Raw genomic sequence first — 15645 nt, forward strand, 5'->3', positions numbered from 1 at the left:
ATTAATGTCCGGAAAAATAAATCTTAAATCTTAAATCTGAAAAAGTATTTTTTAAAAGCCGAAGGGAAATTTTATTTTGTTATTTTTGGTGAAAATTAAGCTTTAAAATTTTATGTAAGAAGAAAAATTAATTTTTTCATTTTTTTTGGTTGAATTGTATTCAAAAATATTTTTAAGTGGCTTAAAAAAATTTTTTTGATATTTAATTGCTTTTTTTGGAAAATTTAAGAGCAATTTTTGTAAAAAAAGGTTTTTTTAGGAATTTCTGGGTGGTTTTTCGTGACAAATAATTTTTTTAATGGTTTTTAAAGAGTTTTCCGCAAAGAAAATGAATTTTCTTAAGAGTTTTACTGAAAATTTTAGTCTAGAAAATTTTTAAAGGAATTTTTGATAAAAAAAAAAAAATTTTGGAGACATTTTAAAGTTATTTTTTGTGAAAAAAGGTTTTTTTTAGAAATTTCTGAATAGTTTTTCGTGAAAAGTAATTTTTTTAGAGATTTTTAGAGAGTTTTCCGTAAAGAAAATGAATTTTTTACAGAGTTTTACTAAAAACAATGGTTTAAATAATTTTTAAATAAATTTTCGATAGAAAACAATTTTTTAGGACATTTTAAAATAATTTTTCATGAAAAATAATTTATTTAAGACATTTTTATTGAATTTTCCATAAAGAAAATAAATTTTCCAAAGAATTTTACTGAAAATTTATGCCTCTAAAATTTATTAATAAGTTTTTGATGATAAAAAAATTTTTTGGGACATTTTAAAGTCAATTTTTGTGAAGAAAATAATTATTTAAGACACATTTTCCGAGTTTTCTTTAAGAAAATCAATTTTTCGGCGACGTTCACTAAAGATTTTTCTTTAAAAAATTTTTTCAACAATTTTCTACCAAAAATGTTGTTTTCTTTTATTAATATCATGGATTGAAAAGTTAAAAGAAAATTTTAAAGTTTCCCAAAAAATACTAAGCAAAAAAAAGAAAATTTTACCTGATTAAATTTGTTGATAAAATTTCAGTAATCCAAAAAAGTTTCACTAATATTATTCACAAAATTTTCCGACAAATTACGACACCAAAAAACTAAATAATTTTCCCGGAAAACTCTTTCGGAAAATGATCAAAGATGGACCGCGAGCGCGATGTTGTTTCAATGAAACAAGAAAGACAATGAATTTATCCGGCAATGGAGCGAACAGCGACCCGGGTGATGAAAAAAAATGTAAATTAAAAAGTCAGCCAGCCAATCCCGTGGCAGCTCGAATCAAAGATGGCTGCCGACAATGCGCACAGAAGGTTCCCACAGAGAGGGAGAACAAGAAGGGAAAGGGGCCTCTATGGCATTCCCGAGCCCCATTGGGGATTGGGGGACTGTAATCATTATTTTTCTTCTCACACATCGAACATTGAACTTATATATATTTATATATATATATATATATATATATATATATATATATATATATATATATATATATATATATATAGGTGTGTAGGTTGTAGGTGAGTTTAAACTGGTTAATCGATAGGTGGAAGACGCCAGGAATTTATTTAAGAGAAATCAAAATGGTACGGAGAAGTTTGGTAACAATTGATCTTTTTTGATGAGCTAGTTTTGAGAGAGTTTATGGGAGTGGAGATTCGGAATTTTAGGGGGATGCAGAGGAAGGTTCAGAGGAACTTTTGTACCTAATTAGAAGTCGGTGGGGTAATTTGGACCAGAGTTATGGTGTTTTAAAAATTGAAAAAAGTGAAAATTAGGGAATTTTAGAGGAATTTTGAAAAAGTTGGAGGGAGGAAAGTTATGGAGATTAAGAAATTTAATTTTTATGTGGGCTTAGAGGAAAGTTCAAAGAAACTTTTGTATAAAATTAGAAGGTTATGGGGTAATTTAGACCAGAGTTATGGTGTTTTAAAAATTAAAATTGGAAATTAAAGAATTTTAGAGGATATTTGAAAAGGGAATTTTTGAAAAATTCGTTGGGAGGAAAATTATGGGAATTAAAGAATGAAATTATTAAGAGGTTGTAGAGGAAGGTTTAAAGAAACTTTTGTACTTAATTAGAAGGTTCTGGGGTAATTTGGACCAGAGTTATAGTATTTTGAAAATTCAAAAGTGAAAATTAGAGAATTTTTAGAATTTTAAAAAGAGGAATTTTTGAAAAAATTATTGGGAGGAAAGTTGTGGGAATTAAGGAATAATTTTTTTATGGAATGTAGAGAAAGGTTCAAACAAACTTTTGCACCTAATTAGAAAATTCTGGGGTAATTAGGACCAGAGTTATGATTAAAAGTGGAAATTAGAGAGTTTTAGTAAAAATTTTAAAGAGAGGAATTTTTGATATTTTGTAGGGAAAAAAGTTATGGGGATTAAGAAATGAAATTGTTATGGGGTACAGAGGAAGGTTTAAAAAAAATTTTAAGTCAAAAATTTTTATAATCGGACCACTAGAACCAGAGTTCCAGTTATTTTCTTTCTAAAAAATTTGAAAACCAAACAAAACAAAAAACACTTTACTATTTTGTTATTGTAAGCATAATTTCATAATAGTCAAGAGCCGGACGCTTATTATGGGAAAGTAAGTCGTTAAAAATGTTAAGAATTTAAAATAAAAAAGTATAAAAGAAGGCAGCCGAGCAAAAATATTTTTAATAGGTCAGGTGCCAGCGTTAAGACTCTCAAGTCTCTCTTGTCTCCAGACTGTTTGTTTAGGGCCTGGTTAAACACTAAATAGTCTAGATATAGATCAGTGGTCTACTAAACTCTCCAGGAGCTTACAGAAGAGTGACGAGTTGTCACTTTGCCGCCATTAACTTCTTAACGCCATTGTTAGATTATTATTGATCCTTTTTCTGTTGGATTTTTCGACTTACTTTTGTGTATATTACAGCCTGCGTACGATTTGGGGCACTTTTTCGAAATTTTTGAGCCACGAGATATTCTTATGAGGGCTTGTGGTACTATATATTTTGATAAAAAGTACATTTTTGGGGCAGAAATGGAATATTATTGAATAATTTTTGAAGTAATGCAAATGAAGTTGGAATTTTGGAGATAAAGTTGTAGGAAGAGAAATTTTAAAAAATTGTAGAGAGGAAAGTTATGGGGATTAAGGAATGAAATTTTTATAGGGTCCTAGAGGAAGGTTCAAAGAAACTTTTGCACTTAATTAGAAGGTTCTGGGGTAATTTGAACCTGAGTTATGACCGAAAGAAGTTCAAAAGGGGAAATTAGAGATTTTTTGTAGGAATTTTGAAGAGAGGAATTTTTAGAAAATTAGTTGGGAGGAAATTTATGGGAATTAAGGAATGAAATTTTTATGGTGTTCTAGAGAAAGGTTCAAAGAAACTTTTGTATATAAATAGAAGTCGGTGGGGTAATTTGGACCAGCGTTATGGAGGCAAGAAGTTTAAAAGTGAAAATTAGATTATTTTAAAGGAATTTTTGAAAAATTCGTTGGAAGGAAATTTATCGGAATTAAGGAATGAAATTGTTATAGGGTCTTAGAGGAAGGTTCAAAGTAACTTTTGTACTAAGTTAGAAGTTGATCGGGTAATTAGGAGCATAGTTATGGCGTCTCAAAGTTTAACAAAAATCAGGACTTAATTTTGTGATTTTTTTGTTAAAATTAACTTTCAGTCATAATTTCATGAATGAGAGGTTCGATAAACATTGATAGTGATAGTACATCACAAGATACATAATACATGTATATAGTAGTACCAAAAAGTGCGTGTAATGCGGTAGCGGTGGCGTTCATTGACACTTATGCTCTTCGATCAGATGGTATTCAAATAAGCGGGGCTTGGACTCATACAACCATCAGGATATTATTCTATTTCCCACAAGTTATTCTGGTGGTCGATAACATTATTTAACACTAAATAAATAAGCCGAGTTAACATCGAAAGTGATTCTAAGCATGACAGCCAAAATTAAACTGGCTCTAACTATCACACTATCCTCCGCCGAGCTTGCGATTCATGACAACTTGCAATACTCTATCAAGGTTAACCTGTCTGCATGGTAAATAGTACGTATTACACCTGTTACATCCTCGCTTTCGTCATAAAAAATTCCAATAATTTTTTTTTGGACGATTTCGACTAAATCTAGCTATCTTCAAACTTCTTTTCATCATAACTCTGGTCCTACTTACCCCACAGACTTCTATTTATATACTAAAGTTCCTTTGAACCTTCCTCTAAGACCCCATACAAATTTAATTCCTTAATTTTCATAATTTTCCAAGCTCCGAATTTTTGAAAACTTCCCTAAAGGAATTCTTATACTAAAAATCACTAATTTTTAGTTTTAAACTTTAAGTCACTATAACTTTGGCCCTAATTACCCCAGAACCTTCTAATTTTATACAAAAGTTTCTTTGAACCTTTCTCTAAGACCCCATAAAAATTTCACTCCTTAATTTTAATAATTTTTGGAGTTACAGATTTTTGAAATTCTTCCAAAGAAAATCCTGCAAAAAATCATTAATTTTTAATTTTAAATTTTGAAATGCCATAACTCTGGCCCTAATTACCCCACCAACTTCTATTTATATAAAAAAGTTACTTTGAACCTTCCTCTATAACCCCATAAAATTTCATTCCTTTACTCCCATAACTTTCCTCCCTACAACTTTTTCAAAATTTCTCTATCAAGAAATTCTCATCAAAAAATTCCATTTAAAGCAAGAAAAAAAATCAAATCTCTTACTTATAATAATAATAATATTTTTCTAAGCAATTACAGTGGATCAATAAATCACTTGAAAGTACAGGAATGCCTTTACATAACTCTAGATTAAAATATTACAATAAAATTCGTATTAGAGCTCCGTCGGCTCCATGTCACTTTTTTTCTCCCGTCAATTGAAAACTCGAATTATTTTTTACTCTTCCTTTAACTATTATTATTACTATTGTTATTATTGTTGTGTATTTTTTTGGGATTGCCGGGCACAATGGCGGCGGTGGATTGAGCGGAGCCAGGTTAGACTATTTGGGATTTAACTTGCGATGTCTATTTCTCCGGCTCCGAGTTTAGTTTTTTTTTTTTTATTTCGTTTTCTTTTATTTTATTTTTCTTTTCCTTTTCGAGACTTGCAAACTCATGGTGACTTAAAAAGTCACTTCTTCATCTTCTCATTCAGCTATCACGTCACAAGCGTCTCATTGTTATTTAACTACACGCTTCAAATATTTTTATTTGGGAATTTAGATATATATACAATTTATTATTTTTACTATCGATATTTTGATTTAATTTCAAAAATTCGCAACTTGGAAAATTATGAAAATTAACGAGTGAAATTTTTTTGAGGTCTTAGAGGAAGGTTCAAAGAAACTTTTGTATATAATTCAAATTAATTCTAATTAAAATAAATTCAAATTAATATTAATTAAAATTAGCAGGTTTTGGGGTAATTTGGACCAGAGTTATGGTGACTTAAAGTTTAAAACTAAAAATTAGTGATTTTTAGTAGAAATTCCTGAAGGGAAATTTTTAAAAAATCGTAGCTTGGAAAATTGTGAAAATTAAGGAGTTAAATTTTTTTGGGGACTTAGAGGAAGGTTCAAAGTAACTTTTGTACTTAATTAGAAGGTTCTGGGATAATTTGGACCAGAGTTATGGCGTTTTAAAAAATAAAAACTGGAAATTTAAAAATTTTAGAGGAATTTTTGAAAAATTCGTTGGGAGGAAAATTATAGGAATTAAGAAATGAAATTTTTATTAAGGCTTAGAGGAAGGTTCAAAGAAACTTTTGTATATAATTAGAAGGTTCTGGGGTAATTAGGGCTAGAGTTATGGTGACAAATAGTTTAAAACTAAAAATTATTGATTTTTAGTAGAAATTCCTTTAGGGAAATTTTTGAAAATTCTTAGCTTGGAAAATTATGAAAATTAAGGAGTGAAATTTTTTTGGGGTCTTAGAGGAAGGTCTAAAGAAACTTCTGTACTTAATTAGAAGGTTCTGGGGTAATTTGGACCAGAGTAATGGTGTTTTAAAAATCAAAAAGTGAAAATTAGAGAATTTTTAGAGGAATTTTGAAAGGAGGGAATTTTTGAAAAAGTTTTTTGGAGGAAAATTATGGGAATTAAGGAATTAAATTTTTGTGGGGTTGTAGAGGAAGGTTCGTAGAAACTTTTGTATAAAATTAGAAGTCGGTGGGTTAATTTGGACCAGAGTTATGATTAATTATAAAACTAGCTGGCAAATATTTGCGCATCGCCAAAAAGAGGGTCTTTTGCTGGGAAAAGTAATAAATAATTGAATCTTATAACAATAACAATAACAGCTCAGGGTTCCTGTTGCAAGGAGGTCAAAGGGGCCGAAGGAGGACGAAGAATAGAATAAGAAGGAAGAAGGTATCATCCCCTCGGGCGTGTATATCTCTTTATGCAATGAGCCGAGATATGAGTAATGGTGCGTGTTCAAGTTTTGCTCGACAACAGCGGGGTGAAATGAGCCAAGTCATCAACGATTCGGTCCCGGCTCAGCTGCCTTACCCACCCAATGCCGAAACTATGTACAATGTACATCATATATAATACGGTTGCTTCCAAATATTGATTATCCCTCGGGACTCGCGGCCATTTCAAAAAATATAACCACGGGAAGCTTCATTCTTCAGTTTACTTCAATTTTAAACTTAGAAACGCTCTAACTCTGGTTCTAACTAGCCTAGAAACTTCTATTTATATACAAAAGTTTCTTTGAACCTTCCTCTATAACCTCATAACAATTAAATTCCTTAATCCCCATAACTATCCTCTCTACAACTTTTTTAAAACTTCCTCTTTCCAAAATTCTTCAAAAATTCTTAAATTTTTACTTTTTAATTTTTAAAACACCATAACTCTGGTTCTAATTACCCCAGAACTTTCTATTTATATAGAAAAGTTTCTTTAAACTTTCCCCTAAGACTTCATAAAAATGTCACTCTTTAATTTTCATAATTTCCCAAGCTACGAATTTTCAAAAATTTCCCTACAGGAATTTCTACTAAGATTCTCCAATTATTACTTTTAATTTTCAAATCACCATAACTCTGGCCCTAATTACCCCAGATCCTTCTATTTAGATACAAAAGTTTTTTTGAACCTTTCTCTACAATCCCATAACAAATAAATTCCTTAATCCCCATGACTATCCTCTCTACAACTTTTTTAAAACTTCCTCTTTCCGAAATTCCTCAAAAATTCTTAAATTTCTACTTTTTAATTTTTAAAACACCATAACTCTGATTCTAATTACCCCAGAACCTTCTATTTACATACAAAAGTTTCTTTGAACCTTCCTTTAAGTCCCCATAAAAATTTTACTCCTTAATTTTTATAATTTTCCAAGCTACGAATTTTCAAAAATTTCCTTAAAGGAATTTCTACTAAAGTTCTCCAATTTTTACTTTTAATTTTCAAATCACTATAACTCCGGTCCAAATTACCCCAGAACCTTCTGTTTATATACAAAAGTTTCTTTGAACCTTCACTTACAACCTTATAAAAATTTCACTCCTTAACTCATTATGAGTCTTCTTTCGTAATTACAGTTATACGATTATGGGAAGAACTACCAGAGGATATTATTAATTCATCAAGCTTGGAGGTTTTCAAAAATAAAATTTTTGATTATTTATTTAATTTAGATGTTTGATCATAAACTGTTGTTAATGCTTCTATCATTATTTTATTAATCTTCAAACTTCGTTAACCTTCTTTATATAGCTTCTTTTTAATTTAAAGTTTCCTACCTGTCTCTTTAGTAACATCAAAGATTCTTAAAATTATTAGTTAATTCTTTATAAATTAAATTTTTATATTAATTTTTAATGTAGTATATAATATTATCACCTATCTAAAAATATTATTATGTAAAACACTCTAAATATTTATAAGTTAAACTGCACAATAATGTAAAATTATATGTATACTTACTCTTTGTCATTCGGCAACTGCCTTGACATAATTTGTTAATAAACTAAAACTAAACTCCCATAACTTTCCTCCCAACGATTTTTCAAAATTTTCCTTTTTCAAATTTCAAATTTTTATTTTCGCTCAATCTACCAAATTTTTATATTTATATTTATACCTATATCTGTATATATATAAGAATCTATAGAAGGGAGCTAGGCGGAGCATATGCGAAATACGTGAGTCGCATGCGTTGGAACAGAACACACATTACGTTGGAGCATCTGTCGCGTATGAGGGCGTATTTTATCCCCGAGGACGGACCCACATTTTTTTTATTTTTTTAATTTAAAAAAATTAAATAGAAAAAATAAATTTAAACCTTAAAAAAAAATATATTCCGATATTAAATTTAATAAAACTCAATTTCCGGTGTATCAGTCACGGTTAATATTATTATGAGCAAATAGAATAGTTGATGATGCGTAATAACGAGCGAGACGAGTTAATTTTGACGGTACTGTCGAGCCATCGAGCTTGGAATTCATTGGAGATTTCAATTCAATTTTAAGACGGAACTAAAAGCCTGACTCAAAGGATATTGAGTCTTTTTTCTTTTTTAATTTTTACTTTTATTATTATAAATTTTCAACGTTTTAAAATTTACGCAATTTTTTAAAATTGTAGGTTTTGTTTTTGAGATTAATGGGGTTATTTTTCAAAAAATTTGGGAATTTTAAGGGTGTGTAGTTAGGAAATTTAATTTTCTACAATTTTTGTCTCTTATAAAATTTTCATAGAGTTGATAGTTTCTGAGAAAAACTCGATTTAAAAAAGGACTAATAGGAAAAATGAGAAAAATAGGAAAATTTGTGGTTTTTTTGGAATAATTGTAATTTATGGAGTAACTATGGGGAAATTTTGGGAATTTCTAGGGTGTCTAGTTAAAAATTTTAATTTCCTACAATTTTGGTCTGATATAAAATTTCCTTAAAATCCTTAGTTTAAGAGTTATTGCCAAGAAAAGAAAGCACTAAATACTTTTTGAAATTTTTTTTTTTAGTTTAATTTTTATAATAATTATTTACAGTATTATATATCAAAGTTTAATGATTAATTAATGTGTTCAAAGAGTATAAACGTAATGAAAAGACCTACGGGATTGTGATATTGCTCAATGTACGATCAATGATCGTGATCGGTATGAGAAGATTTTAATCTGGACCTCATGGTGGGTCCACGACGTATTATATTTGTCCTTTTTTTTATCCATAACAATAATAATAATCATAATAATTACCCAGATAATAATAACTATTGTACATTGTAAATAAAAATAATAATTAGAAAAAAAGCAATCAGTCTACTCATTACTCGCTATCGAAGATCGATCGAAAGTTTTGAATGCCGCTTGATTAATGAATCTCTATAAAAAAATAAATTTCTTTTTTTTTAATCTTTAATCGACTTTATCTCAAGAACTATTGGGTCTACAGAAATTTTGTAAGATACAAAAATTTTAGGAAATCAAATTTCCTAACAAGACACCTTAAAAATTCCAAAAATTTCCCTATAGTTATTCCATAAATTACAATTATTCCAAAAAAACCCCAAATTATGCTATTTTTCTCATTTTTTCTATTGTCCATTTTTAAATCGAGTTTTTTTCGGAAACTATCAACTTTACGGAAATTTCATAAGAGACAAAAATTGTAGTGAATTAAATTTCCTAACTACACACCCTAAAAATTCCCAAGATTTCTCCATAATTACTCCATAAATTACAATTAATTAAAAAAAAATCTCTAAAATTCTTGACAAAATCTAAATAAAATAAACAAAGCAATTTATTTTTTTACATTAACAATTAATATATTAATATATACATTAGGAGAATTAATATACGAAGAGTTAAAGGGCAGGGCAATAAGTTTGAAAGCTAAAGGCGTATCCACGGCACTCCTTTTACGCTGACGTAATAAAATAATAAGAAAGAATTTTTATAAAAATAAAAAATAAAACAAACTAACAATAATAACAATAATAATAGGACGTTTAATTACTTGGACACCCTAGTAGCTCGTGCGCAGCGACGTAAATTATCGAGTCATGAAACGGCAAGCAAGTCGTTTAATTATCCTTGTCTCAAGCTTCCAAAATAATTTTTATTCCAACGCTATTGTTTGTGTTTATGCATTATATATTATCTTTCATAATTAATAACATTTACTCCAAGTGTTTATTTATGGTGTAACAAATAAAATAATTGTTCAGAGTACTCACCGGTTTCTACGTCAACTGTATATGACAGACCCGCCCATGGATTGTCGTCTTTTTCGTCTTTTATTTCTTCTTTCTAAAAATTTAAATTTTATCATATGAAATTTTTATAATTTATATTATTAAAAGAATGAGCAAAATTTGTGTGAATTATTGACATTTTTAAAGATATAAGATCATTCTGATGTTATTCTCATCGAGACCTTTCATTTGAGTACCCACATCAATTTTTCATATATTTTATATATTTATATATATTATATTATATATATGTATATAAGAAAAATATATCAAAAATGCATGTGGGTACTCAAATGAAAGCTCTTGATGAGTATAACATCAAGATGAGCTTATATTTTTAAAATATTTATTATATATATGTATATATGAAAAATATATGTGAAATATTGACATTTTTAAAGATATAAGCTCATCCTGATGTTACACTCATCAAGATCTTTCATTTGAGTACCCACATCAATTTTTCATATATTTTATATATTTATATATATTATATTATATATATATGTATATATGAAAAATATATCAAAAATGCATGTGGGTACTCAAATGAAAGCTCTTGATGAGTATAACATCAAGATGAGCTTATATTTTTAAAATATATATTATATATATGTATATATGAAAAATATATGTGAAATATTGACATTTTTAAAGATATAAGCTCATCCTGATGTTACACTCATCAAGACCTTTCATTTGAGTACCCACATCAATTTTTCATATATTTTATATATTTATATATATATATATATATATATATATATATATATATATATATATATATATTATTATATATATTATATATAATATATATGTATGTATGAAAAATATATCAAAAATGCATGTGGGTACTCAAATGAAAGCTCTTGATGAGTGTAACATCATGATGAGCTTATATCTTTAAAATATATATTATATATATGTATATATGAAAAATATATGAAAAATTGATGTGGGTACTCAAATGAAAGCTCTTGATGAGTGTAACATCAGGATGAGTTTATATTTTTAAAAACGTCAATAGTTAAGAAATTACAGTGCAATTTAATAAAGCAAAATTTAATTTATTTATAGTTCACAAATCACGGCGTTATAATTATTTTTAGGACTAAATAAATTTCTGGTAATTATTCTTGTAATTTTTGAGATAATTCGTCCGAAAATAAATAAAATAATAAAAACTCGGGGCAAGTTGAGCAGAAACAATTTTCCCAAGAGTATGCACAAGATGTATAAAATTTACATAAGGATAAAAAGCACCGAGATTAATTCTATGAGGGTTACTATAACAGTGATAGTGATAAATTATCTTTCCTTGTTTTATTTTATTTTAGTTTTTAGATATATCTGCTATGTATAGAGCGGAGGGTGGACCAGTCTAAAAAGTGTAAGCCCCTTTTTGGTAGAGGGGTCGCTCCAGTTCTTCTCAGTGTGATTTAGTGTTAGTATATTACGTCCTATTCGCTGGGAGAGATAAAACGAGAGAAGATGCTGCTTGAAAGGAGATTGGAGATCCCTCGATTTAATGCTTTCGTTCTATTCCAATGGTCGCTTACAAATCCAGATTCTTATAAATGGGCGTTGCGATATCAGTATACATATAAATATATAAAAATATGTTCTATTTTTTTGATAAATAAAAAATTTTGACGGTTTTTAGAGTATTTTTGTTTGAATTGGGCTACAACTCCTAAAATATTAAATTTGTTTAACCAAAATTAGTAGGAAATTGAATTTCCTATCTAACTTATATTTTATCCAATTTTCCGTTAAATAAAATTAATTATCGCAAAAAATGTTAAAATAATGATCAAAAATTAATTATACCATCATTATAGTTATAAAAATGGATATAATTCCTAAAATATCAAATTTATGATAAATTTATGAGTCAAAATTTGTAGGAAATTGAATTTTCTATATAGTGTGATAGTAATCTATCCAATTTTTAAGTAAATTACTCTAATTAGAGCTAAAATTGTTAAAATTAATGATAAAAAATTAATTACAATGTCATTATAGTTCTAAAAATGGCTATAACTTAAAATATCAAATTAATGAGTAAAAATTTCTGGGATATTCAATTTTCTACCCAATGTAATAGAAATTTAACCAATTTTTTAGTAAATTAGAGCTTTACTTTAATTAGAGCTAAAATTGGAAAAATTAATTACAATGTCATTATAGTTCTAAAAATGGCTATAACTCTTAAAATATCAAATTAATGAGTAAAAATTTCTGGGATATTCAATTTTCTACCCAATGTAATAGAAATTTATCCAATTTTTTAGTAAATTACTTTAATTAGAGCCAAAATTGGATAAATAATGATCAAAAATTAATTACAACGTCATTATAGTTCTAAAAATGGCTATAACTCCTAAAATATCAAATTTATAATCAAAATTTGTAGGAAAATCAATTTCCTATAAAGTAACTGCTCAGCCGCTCAAAATTTTCTAAAAATTCGCCTTCACTTCGTTAAAATAAAGAGTTTGTATTGCAATTTTGAATTTTCCAAAATTCTTCTGAGTTTTCATCAAAAAATAATTGACCAATTGTTTATATGTGTATATATTTTTTGGAGCCTGGTATAGGACCGATAACAACTATTAAATATCTAATATATAACCGTGGGAATAATGATCTATCCTTTGTTCTGGTCTTGAGCACAAAGAATGTCCAGAGCGTATCTTTACGATCACGATTATCGAAAATGAAAGATCTTTAGTGTATAATATACTTTTACTAGTTGTATATATTCACCGATCGGCGTCAAGCTACAAAAGATTCGATAAAATAAAATATTAAGTCGCCCAAACTGCAAGTCATCTTTTTTATTTTTTCCAGCTTCACTTGAAAAAAAAAATAAATAAATAAATAAATAAATTATTTACTTAATTTTAAGGAAAAAAAAGAAATAATTTTTTGATAAAATAATTAACTAATATTTTATTTAAAAAATAAAAATTTGTAAGCGTGGCATTAGTTCAAAATTTAAATCTTAATCCCTTTAGTGGCTAATGTAAGCCCAGGTAGGATTTACGGGCTTAACAAGTCGGTTTATCTTTAGGATGTCGCCACTGTTTAATTCAAAAGTCTTTAAAGATTATTTTTTTATATATTTCAAACGGAATTACCAAATTTTAAATAATACTCCAGATGCTACTGACTTACTTTTAGAAAATTATATATCTAAGGCTTTACCATTAACGAGTTAGGTATTATATCTGATCGGAATATTGTGGTCAAAGCTTGAAGTACCTTACAAGAGGATTTATAATGGCTTGCCGAATTTGGAAAGTTATTTTTGAAAGCTAAGAAATGAAATAAATAAGTCAAAAAGTATTTTTGAACTTTATTTTTATAATTTTTGCGATAATTAGAGTAATTTTCTAAAAAATTGGATAATTTACTATTATATTGGATAGAAAATTCAAATTCCTACAACTTTTGACTGATAAATTTGATATTTTAGGAGTTATATCCATTTTTAGTACTATAATGATGGTATAATCAATTTTTGATCATTATTTTAACGATTTTGGTGATAATTAATGTGGTTTAAAGGAAAATTTGATAAAATTTAAGCTTACTGGATAAGAAATTCAATTTTCTATAAAATTTGATTCTTATAAATTTGATATTTTAGAAGTTATAGCCATTTTTAGAACTATGATGACGTTGTAATTAATTTTTGATCATTATTTCTCCAATTATTGGCTCTAATTAAAATAATTTACTAAAAAATTGGATAAATTACTATGACATTGTATAGAAAATTGAATTTTCTACACGGAAAAAAAATCCTATGAAAAATTACAAGAGTAACATCGTAATCCAGGACTAGACTTTCAGTAACTTTGTATTTTTATACTGTATACTTATATATATATATATATATATATATATAAAATGTATTGCTTATTGATGGCCTTGAGGGAGCTTCGGCTCTAAGGACAAATAAATATATACAGTCAACGCTCTCTGTATTTGACTCACCCGTACAGGACCATTCTCTGTATTTGACTCGTCCTTGTCCATAAGAGCTGTGTAAAATCGTCAAATACAGAGGAAGAATGTGGTCAAATACAGAGAGCGGTCAAATACAGAGAGGTCCAATACAGAGAGCGTCGACTGTATCTATCTATCTATCTCACTTGATTTTTACGATGCTATCGTCTACAGAATACAATTTGAATTATTGAAAATTACGATGTTATTTAGTAAATTTTTTTCCCCGCAAGAGCAAGTGAATAAGGACGCATACTATATATTTTAATAAAAGAGAGACAGAGCCCAGTAGTTTGCGACGCCACCACCGAAAGATGACCAACTACTGTATGGAGGGTCTTATTATGTGACTGAACAGGAATATATATCCCTTCCGATAGTGTAAGGGGATAAACCTTGGACTTCTGGCGGAGAGGACACCGGGTTCGATTCCTCGGTGATACAGAATTATTTTTTCGGTGACCTAAACTTGTTTTTAATTTGACTGATAGAAATTTACGATGTTGCATCGTATAAATTACGATGTTTGAGTTCTGGTCCGGCACTACAATGTCCTATACTAAAAATTACGATGTTTTCATTGTAATTTTTCGTACAATTTTCTTTCCGTGTACAAATTTTAACTAAAAAATTTATCATAAATTTGATATTTTAGGAGTTGTAGCCATTTTTATAACTATAATGACATTGTAATTAATTTTTGATCATTAATTTTTCCTATTTTTACTCTAATTAGAGTAATTAACTGAAAAATTGAATAAATTATTATGAAATTCAATAGAAAATTCAATTTCCTACAAATTTTTACTCATAAATTTATGATAAATTTGATATTTTAGGAGTTATATCCATTTTTAGAACTATAATGAAGTTGTAATTAATTTTTGATCATTAATTTTTCTAACTTTAGCTCTAATTAAAGTAATTTACTAAAAAATTTGATAAATTACTATCATATTAGTTAGAAAATTCAATTTCCTACAATTTTTATCTTACAAAATTCCTATAAATCCAATATTTCCTAACTTATTGCCATTTTATTGATTTACCATCCTATTATTGTTCTAAATTTTTGATTCCTTCAATTTTTCCAAAATTTTCCGCTAAAATTCCCTACTTTCTCTTAAATAAAACTCCTTTTGACCTTCTGCCCCCTAAAAACCCCCAAACTCACCTCTTTCTTAGTCACAGCCTCGGTTTTGAGCTTCTGAACCTCAAAATCAACTTTTTTCTCTTGAGAACTCGAGGATTCAGTTTTAGCGCGTTCAACGTCCGCCATTGTGAAGCCCAGGTCGACATCCTGCTTCCAAAGGACCTCGATAAGATCCATATCCTGAAAAAAAACCCAAAATCTCAAAATCTTCCGTAAATTTTTCAATTTTAGATTTTTTTATTTCCACTAAAAATT

General features: G+C 28.1%; 1 protein-coding gene across 3 annotated transcripts in view; it reads right to left on the minus strand.

Moving 5' to 3' along the window:
- Positions 1-15645, minus strand: part of LOC123270448 (endoplasmic reticulum membrane sensor NFE2L1) — a 58586-nt gene that overhangs the window by 30793 nt on the left and 12148 nt on the right. For all 3 annotated transcript variants that reach the window (XM_044736502.1, XM_044736501.1, XM_044736504.1), the window contains 2 exons: positions 15412-15570; positions 10203-10275 (listed from right to left, as the gene is read on the minus strand). In XM_044736502.1, the coding sequence (XP_044592437.1) occupies positions 10203-10275; positions 15412-15570 (232 nt within the window). The remainder of the gene's footprint in view (positions 1-10202; positions 10276-15411; positions 15571-15645) is intronic.

The sequence above is a fragment of the Cotesia glomerata genome, linkage group LG8, assembly GCF_020080835.1.
Source record: "Cotesia glomerata isolate CgM1 linkage group LG8, MPM_Cglom_v2.3, whole genome shotgun sequence".
Classification (NCBI taxonomy): Eukaryota; Metazoa; Arthropoda; class Insecta; order Hymenoptera; family Braconidae; genus Cotesia; species Cotesia glomerata.